The sequence below is a fragment of the Mustela lutreola genome, chromosome X (genome assembly GCF_030435805.1).
Source record: "Mustela lutreola isolate mMusLut2 chromosome X, mMusLut2.pri, whole genome shotgun sequence".
NCBI lineage: Eukaryota > Metazoa > Chordata > Mammalia > Carnivora > Mustelidae > Mustela > Mustela lutreola.
The window spans coordinates 73,808,045-73,830,362 of NC_081308.1; the positions used below are offsets into that span (position 1 = coordinate 73,808,045).

A 22,318-nucleotide genomic window follows, 5' to 3' on the forward strand; every position below is an offset into this window, starting at 1 on the left:
ACAGCTTTGTAATAGAGCTTGAAATCCGGAATTGTGATGCCACCAACGTTGGCTTTCTTTTTCAATATCCCTTTGGCTATTCGAGGTCTTTTCTGGTTCCATATAAATTTTAGCATTATTTGTTCCATTTCTTTGAAAAATATGGATGGTACTTTGATAGGAATTGCATTAAATGTGTAGATTGTTTTAGGTAGCATAGACATTTTCACAATATTTATTCTTCCAATCCAGGAGCATGGAACATTTTTCCATTTCTTTGTGTCTTCCTCAATTTCTTTCATGAGTACTTTATAGTTTTCTGAGTATAGATTCTGTGTCTCTTTGGTTAGGTTTATTCCTAGGTATCTTATGGTTTTGGATGCAATTGTAAATGGGATTGACTCCTTAATATCTCTTTCTTCTGTCTTGCTGTTGGTGTAGAGAAATGCAACTGATTTCTGTGCATTGATTTTATATCCTGACACTTTACTGAATTCCTGTATAAGTTCTAGCAGTTTTGGAGTGGAGTCTTTTGGGTTTTCCACATAGAGTATCATATCATCTGCGAAGAGTGATAATTTGACTTCTTCTTTGCCGATTTCGATGCCTTTAATTTCCTTTTGTTGTCTGATTGCTGAGGCTAGGACCTCTAGTACAATGTTGAATAGCAGTGGTGATAATGGACATCCCTGCCGTGTTCCTGACCTTAGCGGAAAAGCCTTCAGCTTTTCTCCATTGAGAATGATATTTGCGGTGGGTTTTTCATAGATGGCTTTGATGATATTGAGGTATGTGCCCTCTATCCCTACACTTTGAAGAGTTTGGATCAGGAAGGGATGCTGTACTTTGTCAAATGCTTTTTCAGCATCTATTGAGAGTATCATATGGTTCTTGTTCTTTCTTTTATTGATGTGTTGTATCACATTGACTGATTTGCGGATGTTGAACCAACCTTGCAGCCCTGGAAAAAATCCCACTTGGTCGTGGTGAATGATCTTTTTAATGTACTGTTGAATCCTATTGGCTAGTATTTTGTTGAGTATTTTCGCATCTGTGTTCATCAAGGATATCAGTCTATAGCTCTCTTTTTTGGTGGGATCCTTGTCTGGTTTTGGGATCAGGGTGATGCTGGCCTCATAAAATGGGTTTGGAAGTTTTCCTTCCATTTCTATTTTTTGGAACAGTTTCAGGAGAATAGGAATTAGTTCTTCTTTAAATGTTTGGTAGAATTCCCCCGGGAAGCCGTCTGGCCCTGGGCTTTTATTTGTTTGGAGATTTTTAATGACTGTTTCAATCTCCTTACTGGTTATGGGTCTGTTCAGGCTTTCTATTTCTTCCTGGTTCAGTTGTGGTAGTTTATATGTTTCTAGGAATGCATCCATTTCTTCCAGATTGTCAAATTTATTGCCGTAGAGTTGCTCATAGTATGTTCTTATAATAGTTTGTATTTCTTTGGTGTTAGTTGTGATCTCTCCTCTTTCATTCATGATTTTATTTATTTGGGTCCTTTCTCTTTTCTTTTTGATAAGTCGGGCCAGGGGTTTATCAATTTTATTAATTCTTTCAAAGAACCAGCTCCTAGTTTCGTTGATTTGTTCTATTGTTTTTTTGGTTTCTATTTCATTGATTTTTGCTCTGATCTTTATGATTTCTCTTCTCCTGCTGGGCTTAGGGTTTCTTTCTTGTTCTTTCTCCAGCTCCTTTAGGTGTAGGGTTAGGTTGTGTACCTGAGACCTTTCTTGTTTCTTGAGGAAGGCTTGTACCGCTATATATTTTCCTCTCAGGACTGCCTTTGTTGTATCCCACAGATTTTGAACCGTTGTATTTTCATTATCATTTGTTTCCATGATTTTTTTCAATTCTTCTTTAATTTCCCGGTTGACCCATTCATTCTTTAGAAGGATACTATTTAGTCTCCATGTATTTGGGTTCTTTCCAAACTTCCTTTTGTGGTTGAGTTCTAGCTTTAGAGCATTGTGGTCTGAAAATATGCAGGGAATGATCCCAATCTTTTGATACCGGTTGAGTCCTGATTTAGAACCGAGGATGTGATCTATTCTGGAGAATGTTCCATGTGCACTAGAGAAGAATGTGTATTCTGTTGCTTTGGGATGAAATGTTCTGAATATATCTGTGATGTCCATCTGGTCCAGTGTGTCATTTAAGGCCTTTATTTCCTTGCTGATCTTTTGCTTGGATGACCTGTCCATTTCAGTGAGGGGAGTGTTAAAGTCCCCTACTATTATTGTATTATTGTTGATGTGTTTCTTTGATTTTGTTATTAATTGGTTTATATAGTTGGCTGCTCCCACGTTGGGGGCATAGATATTTAAAATTGTTAAATCTTCTTGTTGAACAGACCCTTTGAGTATGATATAGTGTCCTTCCTCATCTCTTATTATAGTCTTTGGCTTAAAATCTAATTGATCTGATATAAGGATTGCCACTCCTGCTTTCTTCTGATGTCCATTAGCATGGTAAATTCTTTTCCACCCCCTCACTTTAAAACTGGAGGTGTCTTCGGGCTTAAAATGAGTTTCTTGGAGGCAACATATAGATGGGTTTTGTTTTTTTATCCATTCTGATACCCTGCGTCTTTTGACAGGGGCATTTAGCCCATTCTCATTCAGGGTAACTATTGAGAGATATGAATTTAGTGCCATTGTATTGCCTGTAAGGTGACTGTTACTGTATATGGTCTCTGTTCCTTTCTTATCTACCACTTGTAGGCTCTCTCTTTGCTTAGAGGACCCCTTTCAATATTTCCTGTAGAGCTGATTTGGTATTTGCAAATTCTTTCAGTTGTTGTTTGTCCTGGAAGCTTTTAATCTCTCCTTCTATTTTCAATGATAACCTAGCTGGATATAGTATTCTGGGCTGCATGTTTTTCTCGTTTAGTGCTCTGAAAATATCATGCCAGCTCTTTCTGGCCTGCCAGGTCTCTGTGGATAAGTCAGCTGCCAATCTAATATTTTTACCATTGTATGTTACAGACTTCTTTTCCTGGGCTGCTTTCAGGATTTTCTCTTTGTCACTGAGACTTGTAAATTTTACTATTAGGTGACGGGGTGTGGGCCTATTCTTATTGATTTTGAGGGGCGTTCTCTGAACCTCCTGAATTTTGATGCTCATTCCCTTTGCCATATTGGGGAAATTCTCCCCAATAATTCTCTCCAGTATACCTTCTGCTCCCCTCTCTCTTTCTTCTTCTTCTGGAATCCCAATTATTCTAATGTTGTTTCGTCTTATGGTGTCACTTATCTCTCGAATTCTCCCCTCGTGGTCCAGTAGCTGTTTGTCTCTCTTTTGCTCAGCTTCTTTATTCTCTGTCATTTGGTCTTCTATATCACTAATTCTTTCTTCTGCCTCATTTATCCTAGCAGTTAGAGCCTCCATTTTTGATTGCACCTCATTAATAGCTTTTTTGATTTCAATTTGGTTAGATTTTAGTTCTTTTATTTCTCCAGAAAGGGCTTTTATATCTCTCGAGAGGGTTTCTCTAATATCTTCCATGCCTTTTTCAAGCCCGGCTAGAACCTTGAGAATTGTCATTCTGAACTCTAGATCTGACATATTACCGATGTCTGTATTGATTAGGTCCCTAGGCTTCGATACTGCCTCTTGTTCTTTTTTTTGTGTTGAATTTTTACGTCTTGTCATTTTGTCCAGATAAGAGTAAATGAAGGGGCAAGTAAAATACTAAAAGTGTGGCAACAACCCCAGGAAAATATGCTTTAACCAAATTAGAAGAGATCCAAAATCGTGAGTGGGGAGAAAGGGGATAAAAAGAGGTTCAAAAAGGAAGAAAGAAAAAAAAAAAGAAAAAAGAAAAAGAAAAGAAAGAACAGAAAAGAATTTTTTAAAAAAAGAAAACACCTAAGAAAAATGTAAAAAAGAAAAAATATATATATTAGATAAACTAGTAAAAAATCGTTAAAAAAGAAAAAGGTAACAGTTAAAATAAAAAATTTTACCCGAAGGCGAGAAGAAAAAAAAAAAATGAAAAAGAAAAAATTAAATTAACTGCAAGACTAAAAAAAAAAATCACAGGAAAAAAGCCATGAGTTCCATGCTTGGCTTTCTCCTCCTCTGGAATTCTGCTGCTCTCCTTGGTATTGAAACCGCACTCCTTGGTAGGTGAACTTGGTCTCGGCTGGATTTCTTGTTGATCTTCTGGGGGAGGGGCCTGTTGTAGTGATTCTCAATTGTCTTTGCCCCAGGCGGAATTACACCGCCCTTACCCGGGGCCGGGGTGAGTAATTCGCTCGGGTTTGCTTTCAGGAGCTTTCGTTCCCTGAGCGCTTTCCGTAGAGTTCCGGAGGACGGGAATACAAATGGCGGCCTCCTGGTCTCGGGCCGGAGGAGCCGAGAGCCCAGGGCCCCACTCCTCAGTGCGCCCTCAGAGAACAGCGCCCAGTTACTCCCGTCTGCCTGACCTCCGGCCGCGCTCCGAGCTCACCGAGCCTGAGACCGGTTCAAGGTAACACCGAGCTGTGAGCTTACTGTCGGCTCTGTCTCTGCAGCCGGCTTTCCCGTTCCAATACCCGCAAGCTCTGCGACACTCAGACACCCCCGATCCTTCTGTGACCCTGCGGGACCTGAGGCCACGCTGACCCCGCGTGGGCTTCGCCCTGGTTTAGCCTCTGGAGCGATGTCCCTCAGCGGAACAGACTTTTAAAAGTCCTGATTTTGTGCGCGGTTGCTCCGCCGCTTGCCGGGAGCCGGCCCCTCCCCCCGGGGTCTATCTTCCTGTCGCTTTGGATTCACTTCTCCGCCGGTCCTACCTTTCAGAAAGTGGTTGTTTTTCTGTTTCCAGAATTGCTGTTCTTCTTCTCTTCGATCTGCCGATGGATTTTCAGGTGTTTGCAATCTTTAGATAAGCTATCTAGCTGATCTCCGGCTAGCTGAAGCAGTCTCAGCTTGCTACTTCTCCACCATCTTGACTCCTCCCCCCTATATTTACATTCATATATATTCATATTGTATTCATATATACATATACTTCTATTCATACATATTTCTCAATATATGTATATATATACATATATATTACATCTTTTTTTTTTAGATTTTATTTATTTGACAGAGACCACAAGTAGGCAGAGAGGCAGATGGGGGGTGGGGGAAGCAGACTCCCTGCTGAGCAAGAGAGCCTGATGTGGGGCTCGATCCCAGGACCCTGAGATCACAACCTGAGCTGAAGGCAGAGACTTAACCCATTGAGCCACCCAGGCACCCCTATACTACATCTTCTTTAGCCATGCATCTATGGATGGACAGTTGGGTTGCTTCTGTATCTTAGCTATCATAAATAATGTTGCAGTAAAGATAGTGGTTCATAAAGTTTTTTTTAAATATTTTATTTATTTATTTGATAGAGAGAGAGAGAGATCACAAGCAGGCAGAGAGGCAGGCAGAGGGAGAGGGAGAAGTAGGATCCCTGCTGAGCAGAGAGCCTGACATGGGGCTCGATCCCAGGACCCTGGGATCATGACCTGAGCTGAAGGCAGAGGCTTAACCCACTGAGCCACCCAGGCGCCCCTCATGTGGCTTTTTAAATTAACGTGTTTTCCTCAAGTAAACACCCAAAAGTGGAATTACTGCATCATTTGGTACTTCTATTTTTAGTTTTTGGAGGAACCTCTATGTTGTTTTCCACAGTAGCTGCAGCAGTTTGCATTCCTACCAACAGAGCACAAATGTTTCCTTTCTGCACATCCTCACAGACACTTATTTTTTTGTCTTTTGATACCAGGCATTCTCACTGGTATATTATATTTTATTGTATTGTATTGTATTATATTGTATTATAATCATACCATATCATATTACAAATAATATTATTATATCATTGACATACTATTATTATTAGTTATTATTAACTATAGCACAAGTTTAATTGAAGCTTTTTTTTTAACAGGCAAGAAGTGAACATCAGAACAAATGATAATTCCATACCAAGTAAGAATTGAATCTTTAAAGTACAACATTATTTAGATTATATTTAAAATTATTTTAGGGACAAATGACTAGTATCTTCAATTCAATGTTATAAAACATAAAGCACACTGATTTTTTCTTAATATTTAAAAGAACCTATATTTAAAAAAGTAAAATAAAAGAGCCTATATTATATATAGGCTATATATTATGTGTAGCCTATATATTATATATATATATATATATTATGTATAGCCTATATATTATGTGTATATGTGTATGTGTGTGGGAATGTGTGTGTGTTTAAAATATTTCTGACCTTGGTGTGGGTTTGTACTAGCTATTTTATTTTATTTTATTATTATTTTTTAAGATTTTATTTATTTATTTTACAGAGATCACAAGTAGTCAGAGAGGCAGGCAGTTTGACAAACAGAGATCACAAGTAGTCAGAGAAGCAGGCAGAGATGGAGGCAGAGAGGGAGGGGGAGGCAGGTGCCCTGCTGAGCAGAAGGCCTGATGCCGGGCTTGATCCCAGGACCCTGGGATCATGACCTGAGCTGAAGGCAGAGGATTCACCCACTGAGCCACCCAGGCATCCCTGTACTAGCTATTTTAAAGTAAATAGTTTATTCTTCCTCATTATAAAAACCAACCTTAATTGTGTAAGTTTTCCTTTTGTTTAAAATTCAAAATTATAAAACCCAGAGTACAGAAAAAATAGTCAAAATGATGAAAGTGGACATTTCATTTTGTTGAACAGCTACAACTTAGGGAAAGTTCTCCTTATATATTGAGCTGATATCTGCCTGCACTGATACAACTCTAACCCACTGGACCTAAGAATAGGGAAATAAATAGAATAAATAGAATTCTCTAACACTGTGATTAAGAGCATGGACTCTGAGCCAAACTATAGGTCTTTGAATCTCAGCTCTTCCACTTTATGATTTTTGGCAAGCAATTTAACTTCTCTCAGTCCTTCACTTTTGTACATTTATAAAATGGAAAGAATTATAAATTATATCTAATTCAAAGGGTTGTTTTGATAATTAAATGTGCTTAAAACAGTCTGACAAATAATTAGCAGTATATAATTGTTAGCCGTTTCAGCTATTCTGTTATTACTACACTGTTATTGCTACTACACTTTCATATAATAGTTCTTTAGATATTTGAATGTACTGCCTATGAATGTACTGATCATGAACTAAAATCAGGATTTAGGTTTGTAACCCTGAATTCTGTGGCTTGGATATCATTAAGGTCGAGCACTAAAATAAATTATTAGATTTAATCAATAAAGACTTTCCTGACTATTTTGTGCTCTGCATTGTGCAACTATAGGGACTATAGGAGACATATTGTCTGCAACATAACCAGAGTGATATAAAGATAAGCCAAACTAGAGAAGATGATGGAGATATTTGAAAGGAAATATCAAATCTTTCTCTATTTTCCATTCCTACCATTTGTATTATTTCAACCACTATGCTTTAAGTGAAAATTGTGAAAACTAGTTTAATCTAGAAAATAAGGTTTTAACTTTATTTTAAAATAAAGTTTAAAATGTAATTTTAAACTTTAGTGCTAAATGGAGAAATCATCTTTTATTTTCCCTAATTGATATGCAAATAAACTATACAGTCCAGAGTGAAAAGCTATGCTTTAAGCTATAACTCATCTTAAACAATATATTTCTTCCTCAAGAATATTTCAGTGCTGATTAAAATCAATTAACTGTGAATTATTCATTGTTCTCACTCATTTTAGTCAATGAATCAAGTGGAAAGTTATGGAATCAAGATTATTTTACTTTGACATTTCCCAAACCACTCCAGCCAGGTAGAAAAAGAAGATCAAGACCTTCAGGATCACAAATCTCAGTTCCTGTAAGTATTGAAAATGTCATTTTTAACTAAATCTAAGATTATATAATATACAAATATAAATTAAAATATGTAATTTGAATTTTATCTCTTTTTGGAAGCAATTTTTAAATTTATAATTACTGGTACAGATTACGTCTGTCTGTTTCAGATAAATTTTTATTTATTTCACCTTTACTTAATCCTCCTTTTCAAAGGCATTATAAAGTTAGCAGGCTATGTAAGCTACAGAACCTAATGCTGCTGCTAGTGGGATCTCTCAGGAAATATTTACTAGTTGCAAATACATCTAAACTGAATCTTAGAATATGAGCCAATGTTGATGAAGTTTCAGGGCCCCTCCATTTTCTTTAATCTGGCACTCAGGATACTAGATACTAGAACATTCAAGCTTTCTACCTCTTTTATAAAGTGCCATTATATTATTAATAAGGAAAAGAAAAAGCTAGCTTACAAAAAGAAGATGATGGAGATGTTTGAAAGGAAACGTCAAATCTTTCTCTTTTCCCATTCTTACTCTTCATATTATTTTAACTATTATAATTTAAGTGAAGTCTGATATCACCCATGGTAATATCAAAATGTGTTTCAAAAGCATCACCCAAAGCAGAATTACAGTCAATGCATTTATTCAGGTGCTGTTCATTACATCTGTAGTGGTCCAGGTTTCCTGCTACTCTTCATTGTCCTCCTTTAATTATATATGACCATTTCATTGACTGGTGATGTCCCTACTAAATAGTTAAAGTACTATAAAAGATAAATGCAAAAAAAAAAAGATAAATGCAAAATTGGTGTATGTTTTCACTTTGAGAACCAGATTGAACCAGATTTGACAGATTTGGGATTGAGACTTAAAAAAATTACATTATTGCTACACAAATTAATAGGATCAGATATTTATTTAATTTGTGTCCTTGTTTTGGGAAATAGTTCATACCAGGGCTCTCACAGGCTTGATTTCATCAGAGATGTTGAAAGCAGGAGTAAAAATCAAGCTAAGGCTTGAAGCCTACTGTTATCACAAGCATTGTCATGACAAACTGCAAGGGAGTCAGCTTATTTCTGAGCTAACTTGGGGATCAAAGGTACCCAATATGTTTTAAAAGATCTCTCCCACTATCAATAGTAACCCACTATCAATGGTAAGGATGGGCCCTTAAATATCATAGATCACTGTGGGCTTGCTCCAATCTCTGTATAAGTCATTGAGAATATCCTAAGGTTTTAAGTCATTTGGTTTCTAACATGGAGTTATCTCACATATGCAACACACACAGAATGTTGCAACTTTTTTTTTTCCATTTTAAGTAGATGGTTAATGAAAAACTAGACAATTTTCATGTTTCACTATTAACAAGATATAACTTATTTTAAAATGTTTATCGTTATTCTAAATAATCTTTTCAGGGACATGACAAAAGAAAATTAGAGGAAGTTCAGAAGCCAGCTCATATAAGGATAAGGCATTCTTTAAAAAAAAATTCCCAAAGGCCATCTGTTTGCTTAACTGTCAGGAGACAGGCTCCATTCAGAAACCCTTATACTCTTAAAGCCCATTATGAAAATGGAGAACCTAAAAAGTCCAAAGATGACAAAAAAGGAAGAACTTTGCAAAGAAATTCCAAGAAAAACAAAGGCCCACAAGAAAAAACTACACAATCTAAAATGGTAAATGATGAGAAACCTAAAAGAGGAAATCGAGCAGCTAAAACTCCATCAAAATTATCATATAACAGTGAGCTATCTAAGGATTCAAAGTCCAAATTAGAAATAAATCCAGAATCCATTGATTTTAAGACAGTCTCAATGTATCAAAAAAAAGGTAAGAGAGATTCAAAGAATTCCAAAGAGACAGATAACAAATTCACATGTGCAAAGAAGGATTCTAAGGACTCAAAGAACAATTCTGATGCCAAAGCACATATTTGTTCAAACAGTAGTTCAAGTATGGGTTTCATACTGTATTTGGAGGAGTCTGATGCTGAATCCATGAAGTGTGATATGTGGTTAAAGAATGACTCTCAGAATAATTCAAAGAAGACTTCAAAGAAGGACACAAAAAAGGATGCAAAGAAAAGCTCTGATGCTGAATCTGTAGACTCAATGGATGCAAAGAAAGGTTCAAAGAAGGCTAAGAAAGATTCAAAGAAAAGTGACAAGAAAAAGAAGGATGCAGTGTCTACTGATGCTGAAAGTGATTCTGAATTGGAGACAAAGAATTGGAAGAAAGATGAAAAGAAGAATAAGAAAGATTCAAAAAAAGAGGACAAGAAAAAGGATGCCAAGAAGGATGTAGTGTCTACTGATGCTGATTCTGAATCTGAATGGTATTCAAAAAAAGGTAAAAAAGATGAAAAAAAGGAAAAGAGAAATTCAAAGAAAGATGACAAAAATAAGTTTGCAATGAAGTCTGAGGAGTCCACTGAAACTGAATCTGACTGGGATAAATATCTGAAGGATAAATATGATTCAAAGAAGACTAAGAAAGACTCAAAGAAAGATTCCCAAAAACAGGATGCAAAGAAGGTCATAGAGTCTACTGATGCAGAATCTGATGAATTTTCCAGGAAACATTCAAAGAAGCCCGAGACATTGAAAAGTTCAGATGCTGAATCTGAAGAGTCAGTGTATAAACTTGGGGCTAAAAAGAGACTTGCTAACGAATCAGATGCTGCATCTACAGATTCAAAGAAGGAAAAATTGGAACTAAAGAGAGAATCCAAAATGTCATTCAAAAAGACTACATTCAAAGAAAAAGGGAAAAAAACAGGTCCAGGTAGAGTCCCTCCATCAAGAGAAAGACCACCACTACCTCCTTGTGAGCCTTTGCTACCATCACCCAAGATCAAACGTCTCTGTCAGAGCAAGATGCCTGCTGCTCCTCTAAAACCAAGATATGCTCCTTTGGTATGTTTACTGTGTTTTATTTTAGAAAAAAATGGACTAAAATGAAAAATATTTTAAAGGGTTGAATTTATATTTTCCTTAAGAGTAGTTCACTTTTACTGGAATATTTACAAGTTAAGGACTAATGGATAAGAAAGAATACTTCAAAAGGACTCAAAAGAGTTGGAAAATAAATGTCAAAAAGTTAAGAATATTTAGACTGTAACAGAGAACTGGCTTGCATCTAAGAAAACATTTAAAATTATTTGTAAAGAGAATACAATTACAAGAGTGGTTACATGTTCTTAAGAAGGAATAAAAAATTAAAATTGGTTAAAACTTCTATAGGGGCAGATTTTAATGAGATAGACATTTCCTAAGCAGTTGATAAATATAGTAAAAACTCAACCAAAAGCCAGACACAGCACAGTAAAAACATAACATGCATGGATTCAAATATGCAAATCAAATAATTTAATCTGTATCTGAATTAAATTTATTTATGTCATCATTCTTACTGATAATCAGGGAAATAAATTAACTTGCCAAGGATAACTAGATCCCTTTAGTCTCTTTCAGGTTAATTTGCTCTCTTTGGGAGTAAATGCTCTGTAAATTTAGTTTCTTTTCTTTTCTCCAGATCTTTTCTTTATCCCCCTTCTTCCAAATCTGGCTCTAAGGGGAATAAGTAGACATCTCAGTTTGAATGTAGGGTCTCCTGTTCCCCATGTTCTCCACCCTTGCAGGCTCTCTCTGACCTTGAGAAATAATTAATTTGCATGGTTTCTGGGTCCTCTGCTTTCACAGTGTTTATTGTCAATTCTCAGCATGACAGGACTGATGCCCAATGTTCTGCTAAATTCAGAGCTTCCATAGATACTGCTGAGTCTTAACCTTGAGCTTCTTGTGTAAATTAAATTCCTCCCTTCCTCCACTTCCTCCCTGTTCTCCTATGTTTGTTTTCTCTCAAGGGGCTTCTACTACCTCTTCTAGTCTCATGAAGATCTCTCTTTACCTTTTATTCCAAGTTTTTTCTATCCTTGGTTTATAATAAAAGTTTATGTATATATCTCCATTTTTTCTCTTCATATATTTTCCTGTTTTTATTTAGATACCTTTTTTTTTTTCACTTCTGTCAGAAAGTCTGGACTTTAAGTCTGTTTTTCTCCAAGCAGACTCAAAAAGTCAGTTTTGAAGACTCAAAGCTGATTAATGACTTCTTTGTTAAATGCTAAGTTTTACAGGCTGAATCAATGGGTGAGTGACCATTAGGGCAACAATATTTACAAGAAATGAGAATGTATTGGTGGATAAATTTTAAGGCAAATGAAAAGAAAGACCTGCATGTAGCTGGGTCCTTTTCCCTGAGAAGTGTTTATGAAAAATAAGTAAAATACAAGAAAACAAGTTGGGGACACAGATTGATTTTAATTGTAAAAGAAAACATTTTACGGTTTGTTATGGGCTTGTATACATCCAGATTAAGTCTCTTTAATTAGCTTCCATAAGCATAGCTACCATCTCTATCATTTTCCATCTCTATCACTTTACTGAAAGTGCTTTTTTCAAGATTTACCAAATACCTTCTCATAACTGCATCCATTGATTTCTCCTCTCTCATCTCATTCTACAATCCAACATCATTTAAAATAACCTCTCTCTCTTTCTAAAAATATGTACTTTACTTGATTTCTAGGACTCTACTAGCCTGTTTCCTTCCTACTTACTTGTAGTTTTTGTCACCTTTATTTTATCCTCCTCTTCTTCATGTTTGACTTTGTTCCTGACCTTTTCTATCTATAGCCCTCTCTTTGTAAATCCATCTAATCCAATGGCTTTAAATATCATCTATGTTTTGCCTATGGTCTTTCCATTGAAATACAAGTTCTTATATTAACCAACTACTTGAAATTTTCAGTGTGAATTCTATTAGGCATCTCAAAATTAACATAACAACTCTCAACCCATTCCAAAATCTATATCTCCCCAGTCTTTTCTATCTTAGTAAATAGTGTTACCATCCACCCACTTGATCTTTTAAAACCTGGATATCATCTGTGATTCCATTCATTTCCTCATCCCCTACATATGATCAGTCAGTAAAACTTCTCTACCTTATGTCCAAAATATATCCTGTATCAGTCCAGGTCTCTGCATCTTAACTACTACTACTTAAATAGTTTCAATCAGTATCTTTCCTGAAATACTGTAAGAGTGCCTAAATAGTCTTGCTATCTCTATTCTCTCCTGCTTCAAACACTCCAGTAGTTTCCCATTACATTCAGAATAAAGCTCAAACTTCCTACCTTGGTTTTCAATGCCAACATTACCTAGGCCCTACCTATTTCCACTCTTATTCTGTATTTTTTCATATTTCTTATATAATTTAGCCAAACTAGCATGAATTTTTGTTTGTTTGTTTTTTGTCTTTTTGTTTCTCATATGCACCAAGATTGATTGATTGATATTTTTGCCAAAGCATTATGCTGTTTCCTCTGCTTGGAATGTTCCTCTGCATTATGGATGACTAAACATTCTCATCATTCACTATTTTGGCTAAATGTTATCTCTTCATAGAAGCCTTCCCTGATTACCATATCCTATGTTATCTCCTTCCCCAATGAGTGTCCTGTCAGTCTCCTAACCCTGAACCCTATTTATCTATCTTCATATATAGCATCTTTATCTAAAACTACATATTTATTCATTTATTTATTAATTATATTCACAGTGAGAATTTAAGCTGCAAATAGGCAATGAGCCTTATTTGTTTTTTTCATTCCTGTATTGACAGTTCCAAAAACAGCACATGGAATATACTTGGTTGGTTATGAATATGGTCTCTTTAAAGAGCTGCAAGTCATATGACACTAATGGACTTTCTGACATCTGTTTTTCCAAGCAGTTCTACTCCCACAAAATGAACAAAAACAAAGCATATTAAAAGGGAGTTATGAGCCACAAAAGGGAACAATGCATTCTAAGTGGAAGTCTCAAAAAGATACATATTTTTTTCAGTTCTGTCTGGGGAATTTATGAGCAAACTGTGTTAATGGATCTTAGGTCTCTTTTAGTAAGTAAGGGCTTAAAGAACCATAGTCTTACCCTTCTTGAATCTTAATGATTCTTATAACAGAATCATAAGGCTAATACCATGTTTCAGGGTCACCTCTGTTTATACTCCTGGATTAAAAGAATTCACTTTTGAAATTATGTTAGTAAATCATGCCATGATTCAGAACCTTGAATTTAAAAAAATATATATAAGTATAATTAATACACAGGGTTATATTACTTCCAGATATACAATATGACTTAAAAATTCTATATATTTCTCATTAATCATCAAGATAAGTGTACTCTTAATCCCCCTCACTTATTTCGCCCATCCCCCCACTTCCTCTCTGAAAACTACCAGCTTATTCTCTATATTTAAGGGTCTGTTTTGTCGATTTTTTTGTTTCTTTTTTAAATTCCACATACGAGTGAAACATACAATATTTGTGTTTCTCTGATTGACTTATTTCATTTAACATTATGTGCTCTAGATCCATCCTTGTTGTTACAAATGGGAAGAATTCATTTCTTTTTTATGGCTGAATACTATTCCATTGTACAAATATACCAGCTCTTTTTTATTCATTCTTCAATCAAAGGACACTTGGGATGATACCATATCTTCAATAATGTAAACAATGCTGCAGTAAACATTGAGGTACATATATCCCTTAAATTAGTGTTTTTTCCTTGGTGGATTATGGTAATTATATTTTTAATTTTTTGAGAAATATCACTATTGTTTTCCATGGCAGATGCAACAATTCACATTCCTACACACAGAGCACAAGGATTCCTTTTTCTCCATATCATCACTTCACCATTTTTTATTTCTTATCTTTTTTATTTTAGCCATTCTGACAGGCATACAATTATATCTCACTATTGATTTGCATTTCCCCTATGATTAGTGATGTTGAGCATGGTTATATGTTTCTTTTTACCATCTATAAGTTGTGCTTGGAAAATGTCTGTGTATGTCTTCTGCCCATTTTTAATTGCATTTTTTATGTTGAGTTGTATAAGTTGTTTACATATTTTGCATATTAATGCTTTTTCAGATATAAGATTTGAAATATCTTCCTTCATTTGGCAGGGTATATTTTTTGTTGATGTTTCCCTTCATTGTGTAAAAGTTTTGCATTTTCCTATAGTACCAGTAATTTATTTCTTTTAATTTTTTTATTATGTTATGTTAGTCACCATAGAGTATATCATTAGTTTTTGATGTAGTGCTCCATGTTTCATTGTTTGCATATGACACCCAGTGCTCCATGCAATATATACCCTCTTTAATACCTATCACTGGGCTAGCCCAGCCCCCCATAGCCCCTCCCCTCTAAAACCCTCAGTTTGTTTCCTGGAGTCCATAGTCTCTTATGATTCCTCTACCCCTCTGATTCCCCCACCCTTCATTTTTCCCTTCTTTCTCCTAATGTTCTCCATGCTATTCCTTATGTTCCACAAATCGGTGAAACTATAAGATAATTGTATTTCTCTGCTTGACTTCTTTCACTTAACCTAATATACTCCAGTTCAATCCTTGTGACACAAATTGTGGGTATTCATCCTTTCTGATGACTAAGTAACAGTCCATTGTATATATGGACCACATCTTCTTTATTCATTCATCTGTTGAAGAGCATATTGACTCCATCCACAGTTTGGCTATTGTGGATACTGGAGCTATGAACACTTGGGTGCATGTGCCCCTTCTTTTAACTATATCTGTATCATTGGGGTAAATATTCAGTAGTCTAATTGCTGGGTCATAGGGTAGCTCTATTTTTAATTATTTGAGGAAACTCCACATTGTTTTCCCAAGCGGCTGAACCAATTTTCATCCCCACCAACAGTGTAAGAAGGTTTCCCTTTCTCCACAACCTCTCCAACATGTATTTTTTCTTGCCTTTTTCATTGTTGTAATTCTAACTGGTGTAAGGTGATATCTCAATATGGTTTTGATTTTAATTTCCCTGATGGCTAATGATGTCGAATATTTTTTCATGTGTCTGTTAGCCATTTGTATGTCTTCTTTGGAGAAGTATCTGGTCATGTCTTCTGCCCATTTTTTTACCCAATTATTTGTTTTTGGGGAGTTGAGTTTGAGAAGTTCTTTACAGATCTTGGATACCAGCCCTTTATCTGTAATGTCATTTGCAAATATCTTCTCTCTTTTCATGGTTACCTCTTTGCTTTGTTGACTGTTTCCTTTGCTGTGCAGAAGCTTTTGACATGTTTGATGTCCCAAAAGCTCATTTTTGCTTCTATTGTCCTTGACCTTTGGAGGCATGTCTTGAAAGTAGTTATCTTGGCTAATTAATGTCGAAGAGGTTACTGCCTATGCTCTCCTCTAGGATTTTGACAGATTCCTGTCTCATGCTGAGGTCTTTCATCTATTTACACTTTATCTTTGTGTATGGTACAAAGAAATGGTCCATTTTCATTCTTCCATATGTAGCTGTCCAATTTTCCCAGCACTATTTATTGAAGAGACTGTCTTTTTTTCAATTGGATATTTTTTTCCTGATTTGTCGATGATTAATGACCATAAACTTGAGGGTCCATTTGTGGAGTCTCTATTCTGTTCCATTGGTCTATGTTTTTGTTTTTTGCCAATACCATGCTGTCATGGTGATCACAGCTTTATAATACAGCTTGAATTCAGGCAATGTGATGCCCCCAACTCTGTTATTCCTTTTCATCATTCCCTTGGCAATTCAAGGTCTTTTCTGGTTCCATACAAATTTTATAATTTTTTTCTTCCAGCTCTTTGAAAAATGCCAATGATATTTTAATAGGGATGACAGTGAAAGTGCAAATTGCTCTGGGCAAGAAAGACATTTTCACAATGTTTATTCTTCCAATCCATGAGCATATAATATTTTTCCATCTCTTTGTGACTTCCGCAATTTCTTTCATATGTGTTCTGTAGTTTCTAGAGTATAGCTCCTTTACCTCTTTAGTTAGGTTTATTCCTAAGCGTCTTGTGGTTTTTGTTGCTGTTGTGAATGGATTCAAATCTCTAATTTCCCTTTCTATATTTTCATTGTAAATGTATAAGAAAGCAACTGATTTCTGTGCATTGATTTTGTATCATGCCACATGGCTAAGTTGATGCATGAGTTCTAGTAATTTGAGGGTGGAGTTTCTTGGATTTTCCACATGAAGTATCATGTCATCTGTGAAGAGAAGTGTTTGACTTCTTCTTTGCAAATTTGGATTCCTTTTATTTCTTTTTGTTGTCTGATTGTCAATGATAAGACTTCTAGCACTGTGTTAAACAGTAGTGGTGAGAGTGAGCATTACTGTCATGTTCATGATCTTAAGAGAAATGCTCTTGGCTTTTCCCCATCGATAATGATATTCACTGTGAACTTTTCATAGATGGTTTTTATGATATTGAGGAATGTTCCCTGTCAGATTTTTGTGGGAAAACCTGCTGTAAAACTTATTTGTCTTCTTTTGTAGGATAGGGATTTCTTTTCCCTTGCTGCTTTCAGGATTCTTCCCTCATCTCTATATTTCCAAAGCTTTACTACAATATATCTTTGTGTTTTGGCATTCTTTTTGTTGAATTTAATGGGAGTTCTCTGTGCCTTCTGGATTTGGATATCTGTTTCCTTCCCAAGAGTAAGGAAATTTTCAGCTGTTATTTCCTTTAATAAAACCACTGCCTCCTTTCCCCTCTCTTCTTCTAAGTCTCCTACAATACAAATGTTACTTTATGGTGTTGCTGAGTTCCCTGAGTCTATCTTCTTTTTTTTAATTTTTTTAAATTTTTTTTATAAACATATAGTGAATTATTAGCCCCAGGGGTACAGATCTGTGAATCACCACGTTTGCACACTCCACAGAGCACTCACCATAGCACATACCCTCCCCAATGTTCATAACCACTACCATCTCCCTACACCCTTCTCCCCATCCCCCCTCAGTTTGTTTTGTGACATTAAGAGTCTTTTTTGGTTTGTCATCCTCCCGATCCCATCTTGTTTCATTTATTCTCCTACCACCTTAAACCTCCCCCCACTGATCTCCATTTCCTCATATGAGGGAGATCATATGATAGTTGTCTTTCTCCAATTGACTTATTTTGCTAAGCATAATACCCTCTAGTTCCATCCAAATTGTCGCAAATGGCATGATTTCATTTCTTTTGATGACTGCATAGTATTCCATTGTGTGTGTGTGTCTGTGTGTGTGTGTGTGTGTGTGTGTGTGTGTGTATACCACTTCTTCTTTATCCATTCATCTGTTGATGGCCATCTAAGTTCTTTCCATAATTTGTGGACAGTGCTCTATAAACATTCAGGTGCACGTGCCCCTTCGGATCACTGTGTTTGTATCTTTAGGGTAAATACCCAGTAGTGCAATTGCTGGGTCATAAGGTAGCTCTATTTTCACCTTTTTGAGGAAACTCCATGCTGTTTTCCAGAGTGGTTGCACCAGTTTGCATTCTCACCAACAGCGTAGGAGGGTTCCCCTTTCTCCGCACCCTCACCAGCATCTGTCATTTCCTGACTAGTTAATTTTAGCCATTCTGACTGGTGTGAGGCGGTATCTCATTGTGGTTTTGATTTGTATTTCCCTGATGCCGAGTGATGTGGTGCATTTTCTCATGTGTCTGTTGGCCATCTGGATGTCTTCTTTGCGGAAATGTCTGATCATGTCCTCTGCCCATTTCTTGATTGGGTTATTTGTTCTTTGGGTGTTGAGTTTGATAAGTTCTTTATAGATTTTGGATACTAGCCCTTTATCTGATATATCATTTGCAAATATCTTCTCCCATTCTGTCAGTTGTCTTTTGGTTTTGTTAACTGTTTCGTTTGCTGTGCAAAAGCTTTTGATCTTCATGAAATCCCAATAGTTCATTTTTGCCCTTGCTTCCCTTGCCTTTGGCATTGTTCCTAAGAAGACGTTGCTGTGGCTGAGGTCAAAGAGGTTGCTGCCTGTGTTCTCCTCAAGGATTTTGATGGATTCCTTTCTCACACTGAGGTTCTTCATCCATTTGGAGTCTATTTTCATATTTGGTGTAAGGGAATGGTCCAATTTCACTTTTCTGCATGTGGCCATCCAATTTTCCCAACACCATTTGTTGAAGAGGCTGTCTTTTTATCATTCGACATTCTTTCCTGTTTTGTTGAAGATTAGTTGACCATAGAGTTGAGGGTCTATTTCTGGGCTTTCTATCCTGTTCCATTGATCTATGTGTCTGCTTTTTTGCCAGTACCATACTGTCTTGATGATGACAGCTTTGTAATAGATCGTGAAGTCCGGAATTGTGATGCCACCAACTTTGGCTTTCTTTTTCAATATCCCTTTGGCTATTTGAGGTCTTTTCTGGTTCCATATAAATTTTAGGATTATTTGTTCCATTTCTTTGAAAAAAATGTATGGGATTTTGATAGGGATTGCAGTAAATGTATAGATAGCTTTAGGTAGCATAGACATTTTCACAATATTTATTCTTCCAATCCATGAGCATGGAACATTTTTCCATTTCTTTGTGTCTTCCTCAGTTTCTTTCATGAGTACATTATACTTTTCTGAGTATAGATTCTTTCCCTCTTTGGTTAGATTTATTCCTAGGTATCTTATGGTTTTGGGTGCAATTGTAATTGGGATTGACTCCTTAATTGCTCTTTCTTCTGTCTTGCTGTTGGTGTAAAAAAATGCAACTGATTTGTGTGCATTGATTTTATATCCTGACACTTTACTGAATTTCTGTACAAGTATTTACTGTATTCCGGTAAAAGTTCTAGCAGATTTGGAGTGGAGTCTTTTGTGTTTTCTACTTACAGTATCACATCATCTGCAAAGAGTGATAGTTTGACTTCTTCTTTGCTGATTTGGATGCCTTTAATTTCTTTTTGTTGTCTGATTGCTGAGGCTAGGACTTCTAGTGCTATGTTGAATACCAGTGGTGATAATAGACTTCCCTGCCGTGTTCCTGACCTTAGTGGAAAAGCTCTGTTTTTCTCCATTGAGAACAATATTTGCAGTGGGTTTTTCATAGATGGCTTTGATAATATTGAGGTATGTGCCCTGTATCCCTACACTTTGCAGAGTATTTATCAGGAAGGGATGCTGTAATTCATAAAATACTTTTTCAGCATCTATTGAGAGTATCATATGGTTCTTTTTCTTTCTTTTATTAATGTATTGTATCACATTGATTGATTTGCGGATGTTGAACCAACCTTGCAGCCCTGGAATAAATCCCATTTGGTTGTAGTGAATAATCCTTTTAATGTACTGTTGAATCCTATTGGCTAGTATTTTGGTGAGAATTTTTGCGTCTATGTTCATCAAGGACATTGGTCTGTAATTCTCCTTCTTGACGGGGTCTTTGTCTGGTTTTGGGATCAAGGTGATGCTGGCCTCATAAATGAGTTGAGAAGTTTTCCTTCCATTTCTATTTTTTGGAACAGTTTCAGGAGAATAGGAATTAGTTCTTCTTTAAATGTTTAGTAGAATTCCCCTGGGAAACTGTCTGGCCCTGGGCTTTTGTTTGCTTGAGGATTGTTGATGACTGTTTCAATCTCCTTACTGGTTAGGGGTCTGTTCAGGTTTTCTATTTCTTCCTGGTTCAGTTGTGGTAGTTTATATGTCTCTAAGAATGCATCCATTTTTTCCAGATTGTCAAACTTGTTGGTGTAGAGTTGCTCATAGTACGTTCTTATAATTGTTTGTATTTCTTTGGTGTTAGTTGTGATCTCTCCTCTTTCATTCATGATTTTATTTATTTGGGTCTTTTCTCTTTTCCTTTTGATAAGTCTGGCCAAGAGTTCATCCATTTTATTAATTCTTTCAAAGAACCAGCTCCTAGTTTGGTTGATTTGTTCTATTGATTTTTTTGGTTTCTATTTCTTGATTTATGCTCTGATCTTTATGATTTCTCTTCTCCTGCTGGGTTTAGGCTTTCCTTGTTGTTCTTTCTCCATCTCCTTTAGGTGTAGGGTTAGGTTGTGTATTTGAGGGCTTTCTTGTTTCTTGAGAAAGGCTTGTGCCACTATATATTTTCCTCTCAGGACTGCCTTTGCTGTGTCCCAGAGATTTTGAACCATAGTGTTTTCATTATCATTTCGTTCCATGATTTTTTTTTTTAATTCTTCTTTAATTTCCTGGTTGACCCATTCATTCTTTAGAAGGATTCCCTTATGTCTCCATGTATTTGGGTTCTTTCCAAATTTCCTCTTGTGATTGAGTTCTAGTTTCAAAGCATTGTGGTCTGAAAATATGCAGGAAATGATCCTAATCTTTTGATACTGGTTGATACCTGATTTATGATGCAGGATGTGATCTATTCTGGGGAATGTTCCATGTGCACTAGAGAAGAATGTGTGTTCTGTTGCTTTGGGATGGAATATTCTGAATATATCTGTGATGTCTGTCTGGTCCAGTGTTTCATTTAAGGCCTTTATTTCCTTTTTGATCTTTTGCTTGGATGATCTGTCCATTTCCGTGAGGGGAGAGTTAAAATTCCCTACTATTATTGTATTATTGTTGATGTGTTTCTTTGATTTTGTTATTAATTGGTTTATATACTTGGCTGCTCTCACATTGCGGGCATAGATATTTAAAATTGTTAGATCTTCTTGTTGGACAGACCCTTTGAGTACGATATAGTGCCTTTCCTCATCTCTTATTCTATTCTTTGGCTTAAAATCTAATTGATCTGATATAAGGAATGCCACCTCAGCTTTCTTTGGATGTCTATTAGCATGGTAAATTGTTTTCCACTCCCTCGCTTTAAATCTGGAGGTTTCTTTGGGTCTAAAATGAGTTTCTTATAGGCAGCATATTGATGGTTTTTTTAAGTATCCATTTTGATACCCTGTGTCTTTTTATTGGGGCATTTAGTCCATTTACATTCAGGGTAATTGTAGGTGTTTGGAATGGTTTGATAAGTTATCTAACTGATTTCCTGCTACCTTATGTCATCTCAGCCTGCTACTTCTCCACCATCTTGACTCCTCCCCCCTTAGTCTGTCTTCTTGATCCAATATTTTTCTTTCCATCTTCTCTTAAGCTTTATTTTCAGTAATTTTATCTTCTATATCACTGACTTATTCTTCTGATTCATTCATCCTCATTGTTATTGTATTCAGTCAGGGTTGCATCTTGATTATAGCATTTTTTTTTATTTTAGTCTGACTAGTTTTTTTGTTCTTTTATCCCTGCAGGAAGGGATTCTCTCATGTCTTCTTTCTTCAAGCCCAGACTATCCTTATTACTATTGTTTAAAATCTGGTTTAAGGATATTATTTATATCTGTTTTGATTAGATTCCTGGCCAGGATCTCTTCATGTTATTTCTTTTGGGGCAAATTCCTCTGTCTTGGCATTTTTTTTCTAGGTCACTGTGTGACTGAGTGAGTGTGTGTGTGTGTGTGTGTGTGTGTGTGTTAGGAAAACTTGTTAAATTTTCTACTCCAGTGAAGAATGGCTATATTAAGAAGACATAATATGGTATCCAGGACCTGGCATTTCATGAAGTCTTTCAGAGTGTACACTTTATTGTTTTGGGTTTTTTTTTTTTTTTTGGCTTCTCTCTCCCTC

At 36.1% G+C, this 22,318-nt stretch overlaps 1 protein-coding gene across 1 annotated transcript in view; it reads left to right on the forward strand.

The window, feature by feature from the left end:
* The window catches only part of CYLC1 (cylicin 1), a 101,557-nt gene that overhangs the window by 38,995 nt on the left and 40,244 nt on the right, over positions 1-22,318 (forward strand). Inside the window, exons 3-5 of the mRNA XM_059158402.1 lie at positions 5,900-5,940; positions 7,693-7,811; positions 9,219-10,718. Of these exons, the coding sequence (XP_059014385.1) occupies positions 5,900-5,940; positions 7,693-7,811; positions 9,219-10,718 (1,660 nt within the window). The remainder of the gene's footprint in view (positions 1-5,899; positions 5,941-7,692; positions 7,812-9,218; positions 10,719-22,318) is intronic.